The sequence below is a fragment of the Pteronotus mesoamericanus genome, unplaced genomic scaffold (genome assembly GCF_021234165.1).
Source record: "Pteronotus mesoamericanus isolate MK-2021 breed Mesoamerican mustached bat unplaced genomic scaffold, CSHL_Meso_final contig_657, whole genome shotgun sequence".
Lineage (NCBI taxonomy): Eukaryota > Metazoa > Chordata > Mammalia > Chiroptera > Mormoopidae > Pteronotus > Pteronotus mesoamericanus.
Window position 1 is genome coordinate 3802722 of NW_026555229.1, and position 21078 is coordinate 3823799.

At 42.9% G+C, this 21078-nt stretch overlaps 1 protein-coding gene across 2 annotated transcripts in view; it reads right to left on the reverse strand.

Moving 5' to 3' along the window:
* The window catches only part of DNMBP (dynamin binding protein), a 98678-nt gene that overhangs the window by 2694 nt on the left and 74906 nt on the right, over positions 1-21078 (reverse strand). For both annotated transcript variants that reach the window (XM_054581350.1, XM_054581349.1), the window contains 12 exons: positions 20842-21035; positions 19918-20017; positions 14369-14516; positions 13745-13762; positions 13175-13374; positions 11920-12050; positions 10816-10920; positions 6726-6854; positions 5021-5353; positions 4444-4623; positions 3047-3245; positions 494-1041 (listed from right to left, as the gene is read on the reverse strand). In XM_054581350.1, the coding sequence (XP_054437325.1) occupies positions 494-1041; positions 3047-3245; positions 4444-4623; positions 5021-5353; positions 6726-6854; positions 10816-10920; positions 11920-12050; positions 13175-13374; positions 13745-13762; positions 14369-14516; positions 19918-20017; positions 20842-21035 (2285 nt within the window). The remainder of the gene's footprint in view (positions 1-493; positions 1042-3046; positions 3246-4443; positions 4624-5020; positions 5354-6725; positions 6855-10815; positions 10921-11919; positions 12051-13174; positions 13375-13744; positions 13763-14368; positions 14517-19917; positions 20018-20841; positions 21036-21078) is intronic.

Genomic DNA, 21078 nt, shown 5'->3' on the forward strand with positions numbered 1-21078 from the left:
CTTTAAAATACACAGGTTTAGATGTTCAAAATACAAAGGCTATATTCAAGTCCCCAAGACAGTAACAAGTCATTGCAAATGGGATAGGAAAAACTGAACCAGAGCCAGAATTTTATTTCTAAATTTTAGACCTAAAAACAGAGTATTTGAATAAAAAAGTAAATAGTGGGTCAAATAGCAGACTTCCTACAACTAAGTAATAAGTGAACTGGAAGAATGGGGAAAGCTTTCACCATAACACCTTGTAAATGCCCGCCCAATGACAGGGAGAAGGGGCTCAGAAATCACCTACGACGAGTCAGCCACAGATGGGGCCCAGGGGTGTAGAGTTCACTCTTACAGCAGTGAGTTTCCGTGGGTGCTTTATCACATCTGCCCGTGCGTGCATCCCCATGCCCTGCAAGCCTCTGACTCGGCCCCACTCCTGGAAAAGCATGACCTGCACCCACAACAAATCTGCCACCTGTTCCGCATGTGAGCAGGGAGCATTCACCTGGTTGCCTTCTGCCTCACTGCTTTCTGGCTCTTCGTTTCTGTCTTCCAGAGACTGTGCTCCTCTTGCACATCCCTTTAGCAGGTCTTTACCCTGCCCGTTTCGCCCTGGCACAGAGTAACCAGCCATTTCTGGATGCCTAGAGTTTCGGCAGCTCCTCAGGGTGGGGGCAGGCGGGTCGCTGTCTCGGGCCCCATCTGTGGGGTCCCAGGGCCCGGGCTGAGAGGTGGCATGTGGGTCTGCAGGGCAGCTGGAAGGGCTGCTCTCCGAGCTGCCCGCGTTTAAGGAAGCGTTGAGAGTTCCTTGGTCGAGCTCCTTCAGTGAAGATGTATCCTGAGGCTGTTTCTGGCAAGGCGCCGAGGTAAAGGAAACGGCCATGCTGCCGGGGTTGAAGGTCAAGGTACTGTTGCTGTTCTGCCGAGGGAACCTGGGCGAAGAACCGCTGTGCTCGGACTCAGTGGAGGAGTGGCTGCCGACGGAGACATCAGAATGGCTGCGACGGGCATTGTAGGGCTTCAGGAAGGAGCTGTACACAAAGCCTTTGGTGACTACGAGAAAGAAAAAGACACATGAAAGAGCCATTAGTAGAAGGAAGAGGGAGGGAGGGGGGAATCAACAGAGAAGAAACTGTGGTTTAATAGCTGGTTTAATAGTGAGAGACACACAGTAAGGTGCCCAGTGATGAAACAGCTCAGCCAGCCAGTCCCAGGACACAGTGCGGGTGGGTGGAGACGAAAGGCTGCGACTGCTCACCCGTTCGCTCCTGCTACAGCCTCAGAGCAGGTGAGCGATTTGGAGGCCTTGTGCAGAGTCAAGGGGACAGCAATAAAAAGGACAAGCTGGAGGACGGGCACATGAAGACAGTTTAACATGATATTTAGATCTTAGAAAGAAAGCCTAAGGGACAGCTTAACAAAGGATGCGTTCAAATACAATGCTGTGGTAAAGAGAAATTTGAAAATCAGCCTCTTCGGGGCAGAGCCCTCAGATGTGCCTCTCCGCCCTCTTTCCATCCACAATGCTTGAATCTCTGTCTCGGTTTAGAAATGCGGTGGGAATACTGTGAGAAGGGTCGAAAGTGGCAAGCTGCTTTTATTCGTGAGCACACACACAACACATGTGCAGCACATGCTCACTCTAATAAGTTGCCTAAGATGCCGCAGCTAAAATTTTGAAGCATACATTAGGAATTGAGATCCTTGATCAACAGGAAAATGTTTTAGAATATTAAGAAAGAAATATCTGTCCAGGCAGGGACCCAGAGTATATAACCATGTGAGCAACAGCCATTTCTGTCTTGATCGTCAGAGTGTTTCCTGTAGCTAAAAATGCTGGCACACATTTGCTTTATCTGCTGGATGATGGGGAGGGGTCCCCTGGGCAGATGGTGAGGGACAGAGGGTCTAACAGCTGATCCTGACACTGCAGACTTCTTGCTACCACTTTACAAACCCCAAGGATGAGGGAGCACTTTGAACAGCTTGGAACTTTACAAGGAGTTTATTGGTCCACGAATCCATCAGAGGATCTCACCTTCCCACCATCATCCTGGAAGGCCCCAGCCTTTGTCCCTGCCTTTCCCATTTCAATCTCTATTTTGGAGGTATGCGGGAGTGGGGGAGGGGGAAAAAACACAAATACTTTTAATGAAACTGAGAAATGTTACAATTTTCAGTTCCGGGCAATGTGAACATAGATAGTTATCATATCTGCCCACAATCCATATCTAAAATGCTTACGACAAGATACGTTTTGGAATATAGATTTTTGGATTTGGGAAAGGTAGTCAATGACATATACTGCATATTTCATAATATCTCCAGCAGCGTATGGGTCAGTACCCCACATTCAGATCCGAAAGGCGTAAGTACTGATTATGAACAGCCTCATATTACTTTGGTCACTTTTTTGCCATCAAATGAGTTCACATCAGGCAGGTTTTGGCAAATGAGCTCTCAAAAAAGAAACCAACTTTGATTTTTCAAAACTTTTCAGATTTTGGGACTGTGAGGAAAGGACTATGGATCAGTATTATTCTTTTCTTTAAATTCTGTACTCTTTCCCCACCCCACTCCACCCAGAAAAAAAGCTGTGAGCTGTTTTTAAAGTGATTCCATAAATAATCACAAGGTGGGATTGTTTCGCGGGGAAAACCTCAAAAAGCAAACAAAAGCCTTTCTTACAGGCTTTGAATTCACACACTCATAAAAATACATTTACAGAACTTGGAAGAAGACAGCTCAGGCTGTGGTTTGCTCAGAGCAGGTTGCAAGGGCTCAGGCCCCATCAGCTGAGGAACAGCAAGGTCTTGCAGGGGAGGACTGGAATCTCCTCTGGAATTTGTAAAAAACAAAAACAACACTGAAGACAGATTTTGTTTCACTAATGACTTGGGCATTATACTCTCTAGAGATGGACAGAACTTTCAAGGTTATTTTTCCCTCTAATCAAAGACTCTCCTAGTTTTTTCCTGGCCTAGACAGGATTCAGGTATAGTCAAAACCACTTTGTCCTCATTGAGAGTTACAGTCATCTGATGTCCAACCTTCTTACCTCCATTGTCAATCAGCCAGCGGTTCTGACTGCCCATGGGGTCCTTCTTTTTGATCACGCCCACCAGATCTCCTTCTAGAAGAGAGACATCCAGGTCCTGAGCTGCATTAAAGTTCCGGTCTGCTTGATAGAGTTTTTCTGGGGAATACCTCGCCAGAAGAGAGGCCCGGAGTTCTTCCGACTGCATTATGTAACTTGGCTGAAAGGGAGCACAAGAAATACCATCACCAACGCTCTCCCTGGTCCTTCTCCCAGCAGCCCCATTTAATCCGTGCACATGGTCTGAGTCTCAGCCATGGGGGCAAAGGAGAGCCAGCAGCTCGCCCCTCCTGTCAGATGCGCCTGTGCCCGAGTCAGTCCACGTGACCGGATAAAACCATGATCCCTTGTCAGGCTTCCATGCCTTTGCAGCTAGTAAGGAAATTTAACACACAGTTTTACTATGTTATCTTGTGACGAAAAAAAAGTGATTGAAGTGCTACCTAAGGATTCAAAGTACCTAATATTCTTAGGTCTTCTCACAGTTTGCTCTATGAAGCTAAACAACTGAGACTTTTCTCATGCTGACTTCCCCATCTATAAAAACAAATAATATTCATAAAAATAAGATAAAGGAAAAGTAGTAATACATTTGATTCCCCTTTTAAGTTAATATAAATTAATGTCTAAATATGGAGGAATTGAGTTAAAAAAAATAACTCCAGGTAAAAAAGCAGTCAACCACAAGCTGTTTGGCAGTAAGTCAAATAATTATCTTTTCTAATACATGATCAAAAATAGGAGGCCTGGCAGAATTAACATACTCTTAAATCAGTTCCTTCATTAATTGATCGAAGTAATAACACTTTACTAACTCTTTTCATTCTTTTAGAAAAGACTGAAATCCAAGAGTCTTTTCAGGGGGCACCTGGAAGTACATATAAAGTGTGAGAAAACTACAGGTAGTCACTATCAAGTACCAGCAGGCACACTGGTCATGTTTGGCAATGGTAAATAAATGAATGAATGAGCCCAGGATAGATGAGAACTCAGTAACCTTTATTTTCCATTTATTATAAGGTATTTAAACTCCTATTAAACTGCCAATATGTAGAGACAGAGCTGGATCCATCAATATTAAAAATAATAACAATGACATAGTGCTTACTAATTGCCAGGAAATTTCTAAGTGCTTTACATATATTAACTCATTTAAACCTCATAATAACTCTATGATGCAGCTCTATTGTTATCTGTGTTTTAGAGATGAAGAAACCAGGGCGCAGAGGTTCAGGTACTTGCTCATGGACGTACAGTGAGTTAAGTGTCTGTACCAGGATCTGAACCCATGTGGTCTTGTTCCAGGCTTCACATTCTTTTAACTAGGCCGTACATCCCTGTTCTAGTTCTCCACTCACCAGGCCCACGATTGGCTTTCGAGCAGACTGGCGGTCCACAGTCTTCCTCTCAAACGGCCTCTTGGTAGATGGAAGAGTCTCTGGGAAGAAGGTGAAAACCTGGAGTTGCTGCAGCACTCTGCTGTGCTCTTCATGGAAGATGGCAATAAGGTTTCCCTCCCTGCCGGCGACGTTAAGTAACTGGAGTCCGTGGGAAGAGCAGAGATAAAGGAAAGAAGAGAACACCGTTGAAAGATCCCAGGACTGACAAAGTCTCATTAAAACCACCTGGAAGCTAAAGTTCAGCTGTATTCAGTCTCTGTAAGCTACCAGCACTGCAGCCCGAAGCCAGGGACAGAGCAGGCGAGCCGGCTGGCTCTTCTGGGGACTGCGCAAGGTGGAAAGAGGGCCATTTAAAAGCCATGGCTTTTATGAGCACCATCAAGGGATCCAGAATTCCATCTCCTAACTGGCTTGACTTAATAACATATTTAACCTACCTAATTTGAATAATGTCTCACACAACCCTATTGTGCATTTCCAGAAAAACATCAGAACTTCCGAGATGAAATCTCCGAGGCAGGGGCAAGGGACTCACCGAAAGCAGTGGCTTCAACTGCTCCAGAGCCTGGCGCACAAAGTCGCAGTGGGCCTCGGCGTAGCCGTGGATGCAGTTGGTGAAGAGGCCCTGGGCGTATTGGTGAAACTTAGGCAGCTCATCGAGCAGCTGCGCGTTCAGGGCCTCGTAGTTGTTCCGGGCCGACTGCAGCTCCTCCAGGGTCTTCTTGTCCTTGAGCTTCTCCGCCCGCTCTGTGCAGTTATAGAAGTCCAGCAGCTTGTCAAAGCGCTTCTGTACCAGCTTGTGGGGCCCTGCAAACATGCTCAGTAACTGATTTAGGGGGGAGATGACAAGCCGCTCTGTCCTCTCCTTCTGTAGGGACAAGAAAGGCATGTGGCTCAGTATTCCACACTTGCTATTTTCCAAACTACTCCTCAGGCTGATTTTGTTATGTCCTGTAACACTGGCCTTACTCCCAGTGCACAAGCTACACCCATGCAGATCCAACTGCCCTACTACCCAAAACCCTATACACACACAAAACTGCTCAGTTTATAACTCTGCACCCAACAATTTCCACACCAAAGAGTGTGTAAAATATGCTAATCCCTCCGTAGCTCCACAGTTGGTAATGGCGGTTGCATTAGAGCCCAGCTCTGACAGTCTGTCTGGTATCACTTTTATGCACACATGTCTATGCAGCTTGAATTTAACTTATGATTTAGTTGTTACATAAATCTGGGAGAGACAAACATTCTCATACCCATGATACCTTTTCTGATCATAACTACTTGGTAATAATCTGTTTTCATTTTTCAAAGGATTTTTCTCTTTAATTCCTTCCAGTGGGACAGGCATTAAGGGCAGGATATTGACACATAAAAATCATAAATAGGTACTTAATAAGTTGTTTTTTAAAATGCTAATGTTAGAACACTTGTAAGTTCCCCAAGTGTGCATGTTTCCTGCTGCTTCAAGCCATTCGGACATCACCAATACACTATTAAGCCCCACCCATTTCCTTCTACTTGGGACCAAAAAAAAAATACCATATACAATTGACTGTCAGGCAATGCAGGGGTTAGAAGAAACAAGTTCTTGCACAGTCAAAAACCCACATATAACTTTTGACTCCCCCAAAACTATACTACTAATATTATAATCTGTATTCTTACAATAAAGTAAGCTAGAGAAAATGTTAAGAAAATTGTAAGAAGGAGAACATATATTTATTGAAAAAGTCTGTGCATAAGTGGACCCACACCATTCAAACCTGTGTTGTTCAAGAGTTAACTGTATATCTATTTAGAATTTCCCAAGCAATTTGGCCTTTAGTACTTTCTTTGTAGTTTATACAATCTCAAAGATTTATTTGTTAGCCTTGTAACTATTCCTGAACATTCCTTTTTAAGTTATTAGTGCAGTAGTTGCTTTCTTTTGATCAGAGTTACCAATAGTGATCCATGATTACATTTCCTAGTTTTCCCCCGTCCCCTAAAATGAGGCTTATCACAATCTATGAAAAAATTTGTGTGAATACATATAGGTGCTCCCTATCTCCTCTTAACTTGTTGAAATTCATGTTTTGAATATAAAACCCTGATACAAATACCCTAGAGGACGGCCAGCCCTCCTGATGCACAGGGCACGTCTTTGTGGCATTAATGTTCCCATGAGCTGGGTGTCAGAAAGAAGCCAGGAAGAGGACTGATCCATGAAAAGTGTGTTGAAGACAGTCACTTACAAAATTTGTGAAGAGCTGGTCACTGATGTAGCGATGGACCTTCTCGAACTGTTCCAAGTCCTTGTGTCCCTTCTCCACGCACACGTCCCACATGCTCACAGCAGCCACCACTTTCACACAGGCCGATTCCTGGGGCCAGTTGAAAACAAACACAAATAAGATCAAACAGAACTTTCTGGCCTTCACCGTTCATCCCAGATAGCAGCCTGGGACAAAGGGTTTCAGAATTAAAATTTTCTTCTACAGTGTAGCATTTTAGCTTTGAAACAAGCATACTCACATAAACTATGGTTTATGGGCACAGGGGGAAAAGCCTAAGACGTCTAATTATGGAAACATGGGTGAGGGCTTTTATCATCTCTTTAGCATTTCCCTATGTCCCTAATGTGAGGGTTTCTTAATGCACCAAAAAGTAAATATTAAACTCGAGTCAAGGTGCAGGATTATGATAACGATCGTCTCTCCTCCCTGAGTCTTGGGTCTCACTGTCCCTCCTCAACATCAGCTGCCCGTTGCCCTGTGGGTAATTCCAGCCTTGCTTCTGGCACTCAAACCCTGGCCCTCCTGACTGCGCTTGCTCTGCTTTCCTCCTTGCAAAAATATCTCGTTACACATAATATAATTTACGCGAAGGCAGGACTCAATTATAGTGATGCTGAAAAAAGATGAAAAAAATAAGCGAATGGATATAAGCACCTACTAGCTGATCTCAATAGTTTTTAAATCCCAGGCTGGTTTTCTTTGGCTACATGAAACAGTGCTGGGCTTTTGCCTTCTTTATTTAAGTTTAGAGAAAGCTTATTATTTTGATGGTAACCCAAATAAAATCTGAAACTCCATTAACATATTTCAAGGGTAAATGGAATCCCTAAGCCAAAAATATCAGCGCCTCATACATTGGTTTGCTATTTTATTTTACCACATTTTTAGACCGCTTGTCTTTAAGTTCTCTATCTGTCCAAATAAATAAAGCCAATGTTTTGTTGGAAAGATAAAGGGGGAATCTTTCCAATTTTACCAGAGTGGGAGAACAAATGTGAAACATGATTTCCTCTTATATTCTTTTAAAGGAATGTCATCCAATATCAGTCCCCATGCCAATGTGGAGACCCGATTACACAGCCAGTGTCCCTCAGCTTACGTTCCTGCTGGCTCTCTCTATCCGCCGTCTATTATCTACTGTTATTATTGGCAGGGTTTTTTCATTTTACGTCAGTGATGAAACTATTTAATGTTTTCTCCCTTAATTTCCACTGTTATCAATCAGAACCAAACTGATCTGCCCATCAAACGGCTGTTAATGTGACATGCGTCCCACCTCAACATGCTTCCACCTATTGCTACGGAGGTGAGTCTTTTAAGAACTGGGGGCTCAGGTGTTCACTTCCTATTCATTTAGAAAACATGGAGACAAAGAGCCAACAGGGTAGTACCAAGGAGAGGCATCGTAAGGCTAAGTCCTCAGACAAAGGAACATATTCAGTAGCTGACCCAATATTTTTTTGGTCAAATCTCTCACTTGAAGCCAATGTGCTCCTTAAAAGTTTTATAAACTCTAATTTTTACCTAATTACATTTTTAAAACATGAACAGGGAGACTTTGATATTTAAAGGAAATGCATGGAGCATTTCAAATCAGTGGGGATTACTCAGTAAATGATGACAATTAGGTAACCAGGTATGAAAAAAAAAACCCCCAAAAGTTGAATCCCTACCTCAAACCTTTTGTATATGAATGTAAATTCCAGCTAAATCAATAAATTTAACATTAAAAAATTAAAATGATAATTGTAGTAAAACATGGGAGGTATTTGTCTTTATTATCTCAGACTAGGAAAGGTATTTTTTAGTGTGACACAGAACTAAGAAGCCATAAAAGTCTAATTAGACTCAACAAAAATGAAGCTTTTCTACACAGAGAAAACACTTCAAGCAAACTCAAAAGTCAACAAACTGTAGTGGTCGGGGGAATATTTGTAAATCATCATCTTAGACATAGGGTTATTTCCTCCAATATATACAGAGGCTGCATGAATCAACAAGAAAAAAACAAACAAATCAATAAGTGCCCCAAATATAAACAAATCACAGAAAAAAACCTGCATATGCTCAACTTCTTTCAAAGAAATGAAAATTTAAATTATATTAAAATAGCATGTTTTTACCTATCTTTCAGAAAGAGATAAGAGTTTAATTTTGATAACAATGTGTGTTATAAAGCGGTGGGGAAATTGTTTCATACATTAATACGTATTTCACACACACATTAACAATATCTAGCAAAATTTATACTGTCATGATTAGGCTCAGAGAACTCTAGTATTCTGGGCTTTCAGATATACTCACATAGATCAGAAAATTATGTATCTACAAGGATACTCCTGTGCCAATGTTTCTAATCTTTTGCGACTACAAACAATTTAAATAACCATCAATAGGGGACTAATTAGATATATTATGGCATATCCACACAATTAAATATTATGCAGTTAAAAAAAGAAAAGAGCAAGAAGCTCTATGTGTACAGATATGGACTGACTTCCAAAATGCTGTTATCAAGCGCAAAACCCAAGATGTTCAGCAACGTGTAACTCACACACGGTGACTCGGAGACAGGGAGGGGCAGCAGGAATCATTATTTTTACTCTTGACTTATCCCTTTGGCACATTTTGAAGGGTATACCATTCCACTTAGTTTTAAAAAATTGTTGTTTTTTGTTTTTAAGCAAAAGACTTCTTTTTAAGAAAATTGTTTCATATGATTTTCATGTGTGAGGGAAAGGGGTATGTCAAATATGTATATGAACATCACCCTATGAAATCAATAGCGAGATTAGAAGTAGGAGTAGAAAGGATTCTAGTTCTGGTTCTGACTGCAAGAAGGAAGGAAACGCTGCCCTGGAACGAGGCGGGAGCTCAGCGCCTCAGCTCCTCTGGCTCTTCCACACTGGTCATGGCTCTAGCAACTGTACAGGCCTTCTGAATAGCAACCAAGTAAATTGAAAACGATTATTATTAGGAGAACCTCTCTAGGAACTATTTTCTCTTTAAACTGATTTCAACAAAATGAACTGTGATACATGCTTCTTACACAACTAGATACAGGAGACAGTAAAAAAGGTGGTCGGGGAGATTGAGACGGAGGGAGAGCCAGACCACTTTAAAATCAATACAAAGTGCTGATCTTCTAAAGGTTATTTAAGATTTTTTTTTTAGAAGGTTATTCACTCATTTATTTATTTTTAGACAGAGGAGAAGGGAGAAAGAGAGGGAAAGAAATATCAATGGGTGGTTGCCTCTTGTGCACCCTCCACCAGGCACCTGGCCTGCAACCCAGGTATATGCCCCGATTGGGAATCGAACTGGCAACCTTTTGGTTTGCAGGCTGGCACTCAATCCACTGAGCCACATCAGCCAGGGCTAAAGGCTATTTAACTTTTAAATAACCTATAATGCTTAGTTGTCTTTAATCTCATTCAAAATACTTTTGTTAGATTGTATTGTGACAGCTGTCATATCAGCATGCATTTAAAAATCTTATTAAAATTGGTGAATTTTTGTGAAGCCATTTTAATTTTGAAGATGGAAGAAAATACACAACATTTTGGCATATTATACTTTACTATTTCAAGAAAGGTAATAATGCAACTTAAACACACAAAAAAGGCTTTGTGCAGTGTATGGAGAAGGTGCTGTGACTAATTGAACGTGTCAAAAGTGGTTTGCGAAGTTTCTTGGTACTACTGACATTCTGCCCAAATAATTCTTTGCCGTGGGGCTGTCTTACGCATTGGAAGATGTTTAGCAGCACCCCTGGCCTCCACCCACTAAAAGCCAATAGCAGGAGACAGCCAACATACCGAGAATAGCCAAATCAATGAAGCTATTGGTGAAAATGAAAAATGTGTCTTTTATTTTAAGGAAAAAACAAAATGGAATTTTTGGCTTACTCAATATAATAAAAAATATGTTATGACATAATGTCCACTTGAATCCAGATTACTCAACATTCAACAATATGCTGGATGATCAGGAAAGCGGGGCAACTGACACCCCGCATGACCCCAACGAGGGCAACGTCTTCACTCACCCGGATATGCTGGAGGTAGAGAGACAGATCTCGGATAAAAGATTTGATCAGTCTTTCTTGCATTCGGAAGTTCTTTTCTGTTTCTTCAAATGCTTCATCTTTGATCTGTTCCGAATAAACAAGTACTGTTAGCGGATCAGAACTCTCCCTCGATCTACCTTTCTGGCAAAAGTATCCTTCTTAAAAACATCTTTTGTTTAAATTTTAAGCCTCTGATATTTCCCTGAATCATGCTGAATTGAATTTAAATACCTCTCTGTGGCTTTGAAAGATCTCCAAAATATATAAGGCCTTCCCACTTTTGGACCTTACCGCCTCTGCTCCTGATGGAAATCCTTGCTCTGGGCGGCCAGGCTGCTCTCTTCACCTGTCTCTCTGGCACTTGTCACAATTCGTTGATTCTGTGCCTTCGCCCCCGTGCCGTTGCCTTGCCTGGTATGCCCTCTCTTTCCCCTATGCCCCACCCGCCCCCTTCCTTTAAGGCTCAGATTAAACCTCTTGGCAACATGAAGCTCAGGCTCACTGAGCTCGTTTTCTTAAGTACTCTACAGCATGTAGAGAACAAACTGCAAAACTTAACAACTGACTTTTTTCTAACTTGCATTTTCCCTTACTGGTATCGTGTATACACGGGATAGTGAGTGAAGGCTGGAGACCTTGGATCTACCCTCAGGACTGTCCATAAATTGGTTTTCAAATCACTCAATCCCTCAGTCTTTACATTTCCTGATGTGTGACATAGGATGAACTTCAGTGAGCTCTTAAATCCCTTCTAGCGTAACAGGTCTGCGATTTTAATTTTGTAAAAATTAAATAAGTTATAAGCTTCTTATGGGTGTGTAAAACCATAGCAATTGTTATACAGTGATTGATTTTGGCCTTCTGCTTTGCCTTTGCGCACACTGGCAGCTCACCAAGGCATCAAGAGAGGGTTGGGCGGGCGGACTGAAGTCACCAGTAGCTGCAGGGTCCTGCATCCACCAGCCAGCAAACACCAGGGAGGTACTAAGAGGGGAGTCATCCCAATGACACCATGCAGGCTGCCCCGTGGAGACCTGAAAAGCTGCCAAAGACAAGCTGAACCTTCGGGCGCTGGACTCTCACCTGTGGAGCAAAGCCAGTGAGGTGCTTCAGGTGACTGCTCACTCGGTTGGATTTCTTGATGATAGAGTGGATGTTCAGTTTCGAAATTTTCTCCATGAGGCTATCTTCATCGCCCTTCCGATACTTGAGGACTAGGGAGTGAGTCAAACTGAGTTAGGAGAGCTCTTTCCTGAGCACAGATAAGACTACAAAACAAGACTAATAGCCCAAACTAGAGCTAGTGTTGATTTCCATGAGCTTAGAATGAGTGAAGATATATTATTAATCCAAATCACCACTTATGGACAGATAGAATTATCCAATTACCTCACACGGCAGAAATGCAATACAGGAGTTATTTGATTAACCACTGTGTCATACATTAGGTACAGTCTGCAGAAAAGACTGGCGATCACAGGAGATGGGTTGCAAGGGGAAGGTTGGAGGGCAGCAAAAAGACACTTTGGCATTGTGGAGGAGGAAATTACATCAGGAGACAGGAGCTAAGACAGAGGGCTAGATGGCCAGAACGCTTTTACGGCCACGTAAAAGCAGGAAGCCACGTAAGCAATGTGACATACGAACGTGGGTGACATGGTTAGGCAGAGAAAATAGTTTTAGCTAAAGGGGGGAGAAGAGTGGAGTGACAGGCCAAGAGGTTATACTACATTACAGGTTCCCTGAGGATATCAAGGATGCATCAGCTTGGCATGGTCGCCAAACTACTTGAGTGTTCAAACTAGAACCTCAACAAGGCATTTGATGAAAAAGGAAAGAAATGGTTCAGTTCATTCTCCATTACAAAGGAAGAGTGGGCGGGTTGGCAACTGCGCAGTGTTGGAGGGGACAGAGGAGCTCAGACCAGAGACCAGAAGTCCTAGCTTAGGTGGAGACAGTAACATATCCAACCAGATGTGCCAAGCAAGCAAATGTAAGCCTGGGTTGAGAAGGATTGCCTTCCATTGGCTGAGAAGGCAATCACCCGTGCTTGAAGGAACACTTGATGGGCCGTTTTCTAATGTCTTCATATCTCTTGGGAAAGACTCTTGTTGCCATAGCTTTATCAGAGAGGTCTATTTCCAATATTCCATGGTTGTACTCTTATTATTACTGCTCTCTTTCTTCATACCACATTTCCCCCACATTCTACTACTGTTTCTTCATCACAACCCTATAACCTAAAATCTGCCTTGTCCATCTCTGCTAAAGTAATTCTTTTGAGAAGGAGAACATTCTCAAGGGCATACCTTCTTTGAAGCAAGTATGCTTTTCTTACCCAGATCCTTTCGACGTTTATATTCGTTAATGTTAACATTGATTTCCTTGACTGCAAGGACTGCATTGGTTAAAGGCACTTTATCTGGGTGGGATTCAGGGGTGGAATTTAGCAACTCCATTAGCAGCAGTGGGTAACGCATGACTCTCTGTACTGGTTTGATGAGGAAGGAGCCCAGGTTAATATAATTTGTGCATCCCCTATAAGAGAAGGAAAAACAGACTTTAACCCACTGTCAATAAATCACAGAGGGCCTACAGATAGTTTTTATTATTCCTAAATATAGCTCAGTCTTTCATCTTCCTTCTTTCATTAATTCACATCGACTGGACACCTGATAAATACCAGGTACTGTCCTAGGCGCTGGGGATTTAGCAGTGACCATAATAAAAGTCCCTGCCCTGATGGAAGGAGACTGGCAATAAATAAACAATGATCACTTAAATTGTCCTTTGGTGTTAAATGCTTTGGAGAACAATAGAGCAAGGGAAATCTCTAATACTTCTATGTTTCTGTCTATAACGGAAGAACATAAAGAAATGAGTTTGTGCCAGTGGCGAGGCAACTTACCATTCGCTGTACAGGCTCCTACAGGGCAGTGAGCATGAAAGGGAAAGAGACAGCTGATTAGAGATAATGCCGATTTTCACATTCTTCTCAGAACATATCGGTTGAATGTTAATGCCTAATCATGAGGTGGACAAAAATCACATGGGATAAAAGAGAAATTATGAATATCTACAGGAGCATAAGTAGTCTATTTTAAAAAATTAGTGAGTCCCTAATTCCACTTTGATCTACTTAGACATATATCTATTAAACTGCCTCCCTAAGATTGGCAGAATCTCACCTGACGGTCAAAAATAAATAAATTTGCTCTTCTTATCTACATTCTTGTTTATTTGGACCAAACTACCTTCATGGTTACTTCTTACCTGAAACTGCTCACTTAATAGTTTGTATGTATAGATAAAAGTGACAAATGGATAAAAGTACAAGCAGGAAGCCACGTAAGGTTTCCACGATATATGAGGGGAAAAGGCAAGTTACCTAATAGGGCCTGTAATAATATATCATTTACATGTAAAATAAGATGGATGGGTATCATAAGGAGTCTAGACATATCCATGGGAGTGACGGTCAAAAGGCAGAACTAAAGAGCTATGATGGAAGCGAAGTGGTCAAAACTCCTACCTGAGATCTGCCAAGGAGCCCTGCAGGTGCCTCTGGATCCTCTCATCCCTCTCATAGATCTCCAGTAGAGAGATGGCCTCGTCATGGTTCTGGCAGTAAACTTTGTACGTTCCCTCAAGCTCATCCCGGTGGTCAAGAAACACAGGACCTTTGAAATATACACAGACATACAGTGTTTTCAGATATCTTCTCAGTCTCCTAAATGTAAGGTATATAAGCTAACTTTAATATCAGTTAAATCCTATCACAAGAGATGATAGTAAGGCTATCCATCAGATTAATAAGAAATTTCCATGTAATGACTTAAAATTCTACTTATTTAAAGCAAAATTTAAGAGAACCGTGTCTTCCACGTATTTATTTTTCGGTACACACACACACACACACACACACACACACACACACACACTCCCAAAACACACACACACACACACACAGCGCTGGTCCCTGAAACACACACACACACACACACACACACACACACACACACACACACACACAGCGCTGGTCCCTGAAAACACACACACACACACACACACACACAGCGCTGACAGTGCTGGTCCCTGAAAACACACACACACACACACACACACACACACACACACACACACACACACAGCGCTGACAGTGCTGGTCCCTGACACACACACACACACACACACACACACACACACAGCGCTGGTCCCTGAAACAATGTGCAGCCCGTTTTCAGTCAGGCCGAGCGAGGAGTTTGCCCATATTCTCCATGTAGGTATGTGATCAGGAGCCCCGCTGTCCAGGCCCCCGGGAAATCTCCACAGGGATGAGGAGAACCTACTACAGCAGCAGTTTCCAACCTCTTCTTCATGCATAAATTAAATATGCAGGACTTCAAATGAAATTTATTATAATATCTATAAAACCCCTAAACATGATACAATAACATGTACCTTTTTATGTAGTATTAAATAGCAAAATGTAGCAGTGACTCCAACAATAATCACTGTAATTTCAAAGTATGATGAGTGACATAAGAAACTGGTAATCTTGGTTGCTTCTGGTTGATATTTGCCACAACCTAATGTGACATGAACCTGTGACTTCAGTTGGTGATAAAGTCACAGGTACTGATAACAGTGTGTGGTTTGTTCCCTATATGCATACCTTAAAAAAACTCTAGATTTCAGCTAGAAATTACTGAAAATAAAGATGTAATTATTTTTTTGACCCAAGTTCATGGATTCCTTGAGATGTAGCCCCAGGCCCCTGGTCTACAGCCTATTAGGCATGGGAATAGCTCCCGTGTCATTAGAGCTGCGACTCCCTGGCTTGTTGAAACTCCTCCTCCTCTTGCCCTCCTTTCCTTCTCTCAGCACACTCGGTCCTTCCTCCTTCAGCCGGTACCGCTCTCCCCCAAACAGTGCTCCTCTCAAAATGTGGTCCTGCTCACTGCTGCCCCTGTAACTATTTCTACCCGCTGCTCTGGGCAGAAGCCCCTCCCTCAGGGAACCCCGGCCCTTGCTCTACAGTGCCACCCCTGTTCCCTCCACGGTGTGTCCTGTGGAATCCCCGAGTCTCGGGAAGATCCGTTTCTATTTAAATGAAATGTATTCTCTTAATCACAGTCATAGCTCCTGTCTGTAAGAGAAACTTGATTTTGATCATAAACATAACACCCATGCTGCCCCGCCTCTTTGGCCGCTCACTGCTGTCTAATCCTGCGGCTCAATGGGCACAGCGGCGGGAGTGGGGCTGATTCGTCCTAACCTTCGGGGCCACTCTGAAATCCCAGGGTCACCAATGTCTCCACCTAGTTTCGCCATCTGATATTTGCCTGCCTTCTTCTCTTCACTGCTCTTTTGTGTCTGTTCCCTCCCAGCATCCCTAGAACCAGAGTGATCATACAGATGATTATTCACATTCCTCCCCCCATTCACTGTTCTTCAACCTTCCTGATAGTGATTCTTCTACAGCAACGACACTAGCAAAGCTACACCCTAATTTTCAGAGACTTTCAAACTGTGGGCCACAACCCTTAATCACAGCTCCTGTTTCTCTTACAGACAGGAGCTATGACTGTGATTAAGAGAATACATTTCATTTAAATAGAAACGGATCTTCCCGAGACTCGGGGATTCCACAGGACACACCGTGGAGGGAACAGGGGTGGCACTGTAGAGCAAGGGCCGGGGTTCCCTGAGGGAGGGGCTTCTGCCCAGAGCAGCGGGTAGAAATAGTTACAGGGGCAGCAGTGAGCAGGACCACATTTTGAGAGGAGCACTGTTTGGGGGAGAGCGGTACCGGCTGAAGGAGGAAGGACCGAGTGTGCTGAGAGAAGGAAAGGAGGGCAAGAGGAGGAGGAGTTTCAACAAGCCAGGGAGTCGGCACAGTCAGGCCGCAGCTCTAATGACACGGGAGCTATTCCCATGCCTAATAGGCTGTAGACCAGGGGCCTGGGGCTACATCTCAAGGAATCCATGAACTTGGGTCAAAAAAATAATTACATCTTTATTTTCAGTAAGTGGGTCATGAAATCTACTTCACAAGTTGTGATCAACATTCTTTGGGGAAAATAAAATAGACTGAAAGAAAACATCACAAAACACTGGGCACAGTAAATGTAAGCTCAGACACATACATACAAACATGCATCCTTATATAAAACATATTTCTTTCTGTGGGACATGTTTAAAATAATTTAAAAGCCAGTCCCTATATGTGTTACTACACATTCAGTCTCCTGGCACCTCTCTCCCCTCTTCCTCTCCTCCTCTTATAACGCATCTGAGCCCTGGACACCTACCATCCCTCCTTCCCCACTCGCCCCGCGCTGGCTGTACTGGAATCCTCTCCAGTCAGGAGTAGAAAGTTAATTCAGTGCTACTCTCTCCAGCACCCTAGGTTACCTTGACTTTTTGCTGAGTTACCCCTCTTTCCTGGGTTATAAAAACTGCTCGGAAGGTACAGCGTTGAGAGGGAAGAAAGGCTTAGTGCGCAACAGTTTGAAGCATGCCGCCATTGGTATAATTTCTGAAAATGGCGATGGTGGACTGAGGTAGAAAAAATATATATGTAATTGCTGATATGTGATAAACTATCTCTGTAAGGAGACAGAACATTGGCTGCTTCTGGGTGAGAAGAGCTGGGCAGCTGGGGGACGGGCACATACTTTTCATTAGTTCTTTGTACCTTTCTAACTTTGTGACATGTGAATGTATTATGTTAAACTTAAAATATATTAAATTAAACTTAACCAAAATAAAAAATACTGCTTATGCAATTCGTGTCAATCTTTAGTTTGCTCGTGGCTCAACAAAGCTTTAATTTCCCTTTCTCTGACTGCTCAGAGCCTTCCCTTAGCAGATGTTCCAACTCTAGTTGTTCAGTAACTCCCTGCTGAACGTACCACCTGGCCTTCCGGGTGACCAAGACTGAAGGCCCTCACCGCCCAGCGCAGTGCTGTCCCAGTCTCGGCTCCACCTTGTGCATGTCACGCCACTGCACGTCGTCCCTCACTTGTAAAGCTAAAACGCCTGCTAAGGCCCCGAAACTTTCGGTTCCTGGGACCATCCCTTGTGTACCTTCCGCACATCTCAGCCTGCTACCTAATTCCTATTTGTCTTGGGAAAAGAAGTGCAAGGGAAGAAATAAAAAATAAACACTGACATCTTATGGGAGAGAGATTATGGATATTTTGTTTTAATTTCCTACTTCATTGTTGTTATAATATACAGGTAATAAAATAACTTAGAAGAAATAATTGTTTAATAATTAATCTTTTAAAAAAATTAATCTCTTTTAGATACCAATCAATTTCTCTCATTTCTTTCATAATTCAAATAAATGACCTATAGATACTTATTTCAAATGCCTTATAAAATCTTACAATTTGGCTTTTTTGCTTTATCATTCTATTAAAACGAGATCACCACGTCTTGCTTCCAGTTAGTCGGTGTGTGCTTTCCTTCCTCAGTTCCCAAACCTCTGACCTCTGCAGTTAAAGCAAGACCCCAGGCTTCGGTTCCCCCTGCCTTTCCATACAGCATTACACATACAGCCACTCTGTAGCAAAGTTAATGGCGTGAGCCGGGACAGCAGAAAGACATGAGTTTGAGTAGCAGTCCCACCAATTACTAGCCCAGTGACTCTGGGCAAATTACTTCCCCGATGCAAGCCTCAGATTCTTGATCTGTAAAGTAAGATTAATAGCTCTACCTAAACCTCAGACGGTTGTTGTGAGGAACACCTGAGATCAAGCTTGACATATCTTTAAAGGGTGTGTGGTGTGTAATAAACACTCAGGAAGCATTAACAATGTTGCACTGTCACCTAACATCCAAGAGTCATCCATTACTCCTTCCTTTAGGGGGACAGAGCCCTGATTCTGCTCCCCGATTTCTCTCCAAGGTGAGTCATGTAAATACCGCGTAACCTAAGCCAAACTATGATCCCATTCCCATTTCTAGTGATCAGTTCACGTGTACACATGTGACCCAGTTCTGGCCCATGAGAAATAAGGAGAAATCTGACTGGGAAGCCCTGGAAAATGTTTGCTCACACTTAAATACCACAGGGTCACTTTACTTCTGCTGGATGCCGAGTGGGAAAGCGAGGACTGTAGTAGCATACTGTGACTACAATTCCAGTAAGAGAGCTAAGATGCCCTCTCTCACATTGTACCAGGGCTGGTCTGTATGACCAGTGGAATATGCAGAAGTGATGGTATGTCATATCCAAGATCAGGTTTAGAAAGGCACTGTGGCTTCCATCTTGAGTCTGCCTTCTTTCTTGGATCACTCACTTTGGGGAAAGCCAGCTGACATGTCAGGAGGACAGCCATGGAGAGGAGTTGGGGCCTGGAGAGCTGAGTGAGTGTCCTTGGAAGTGGATCCTTAAGCCCCAGATGATGATGGTAGTAGCCCAGGCCAACAGCCTGATATTCGACTACAACCTCATGAAAGACCTTGAGCTAGAACCACCCAGTTAACCTTTTCCTGGATTCCCAGCACATAGAAACTGTGACATAATACATGTTTCTTGTTTGAAGTGGCTGAGTTGATATAATTTGTTACATAGAAAGAGATGACTAATATAGTTCCCACATTTAAAAGAAACAGATGATTGTTTTTCAAACATTTTTACAATGAATAAATATATTTTAAATCATGACTCACTACACATATATGTAGGAATTGAAATAAAAGTTTCAAGAAACTGTAGTTATATTTATTATTTACAGTACATCCTAGTATTCCCTATTTTATTAAAATAAACATATACTGGGTGCGACCCACTAAATTGATCTCATGACCCGCCACTGGGCTGCAACTGTCAGTCTGGAAAACATTATACCGACAGCCAAGATTTCTTCTAGTGCTAATATCCCATATCACCTCAAAGTAGGCTGTAAAGAGGAGACGCTGATGGCCAAATAACCTCTGAATTAAGTAGCTAAAACTTCATTTCTTAGCAGCGCTACTCAGTACCAGCAAGGCCCTGCTCCTGCCTCCTATCTATGAAGTTTAAAAAAAAAATAAAGCTGCTTCTGAAACAATGGCAGGAGACCATACCTACAGCATCGCTGATTTCCAGATCGGCCAGTAATTGCTTTGAGACCTTTATCACCATCTGCATGTTTCCAAAAAGTCCCTCAAAATCAATGTTTGGTATCTGAGAAAGGGAAACAAAATGTAAAGATGCATGAAAGTGAAATTAACAGCACAGCATTCATATTAGAAACACCTCTTCAAGGATGATGCAGACGTTCAAAGTCATCTTCACTCACTCTCATGAAGTTTCCAGAATAGAAACATCTGGTGTTAGCTTTAGCGTCATCCTTTGTCCTTGATCCAACTATTGCCCGCACTACCTTAATAAATGGTTATGGACATGATTTGGGCTATGATTATACTGGGGTACGCATTCCCACCCACTACCCAGAGTCTGATGGCACTGCCCCCTTCCTACAAAAGTTCTTGGAAGTGACTGTTCCAGGAATAGAAACCTGAGCCCCGTCCAGGGGGTCAAGTAACAAGCAATAAGGACTGAAGATCCCCAGGAACTGTTAACATCTTTTTCTAACTCCAGCATCTAGAAAAGTACCTAACATATGCACAGACAGCTAAGAGTCTTCTGAATAAACTTTATACTGTCAGGTGCTAGGGCCAGTGACCCATCATCCCCAGACTTCATTATATTATTATACAACCTTTCCAGTAAAATCACAATCCAGACTTGCTGGTACTGTTTGCAGGAGCCAAAAAGTCCTGGGTGTTACTGCAGTAAGTCTGTAAGTTAACAGTGGACTTGAGAAGTGACAGCAGGCTGATGGCTTAAGTTGACACACGTATGTTGATGCCCTTGAGTTAAGAGCAGCAGCCACAGCCTTTACTTCAAGCACAATAAATCTCTGTGGTCAAAGCTCCCGTACCCTAATCCTTCAGGCTTGGAGAACCACAGTCAAGGTAAAGCGCACCTGCTCCCGCAGTTCCCACCTGTGCCTGCTGCAGGGGTACCATGATCCGCTCAATACACATTTCCAGATCCCGAATGTAGTCTCGTTCTGTCTGGTGAAGTTCTTCTACCACCTTGGCTCTCTTCTCCAGCATCCTCTGCTCTGGGTTTTCAGTGGACACAGGCCCAGAAGGGGCTACCGGTGAGGAAGACTGAGAGGAGAGGAGGGTCATTTCTAGAAGGGAAAAGAAAACTGGTCAGTAGCTCTCTGTGTGCCA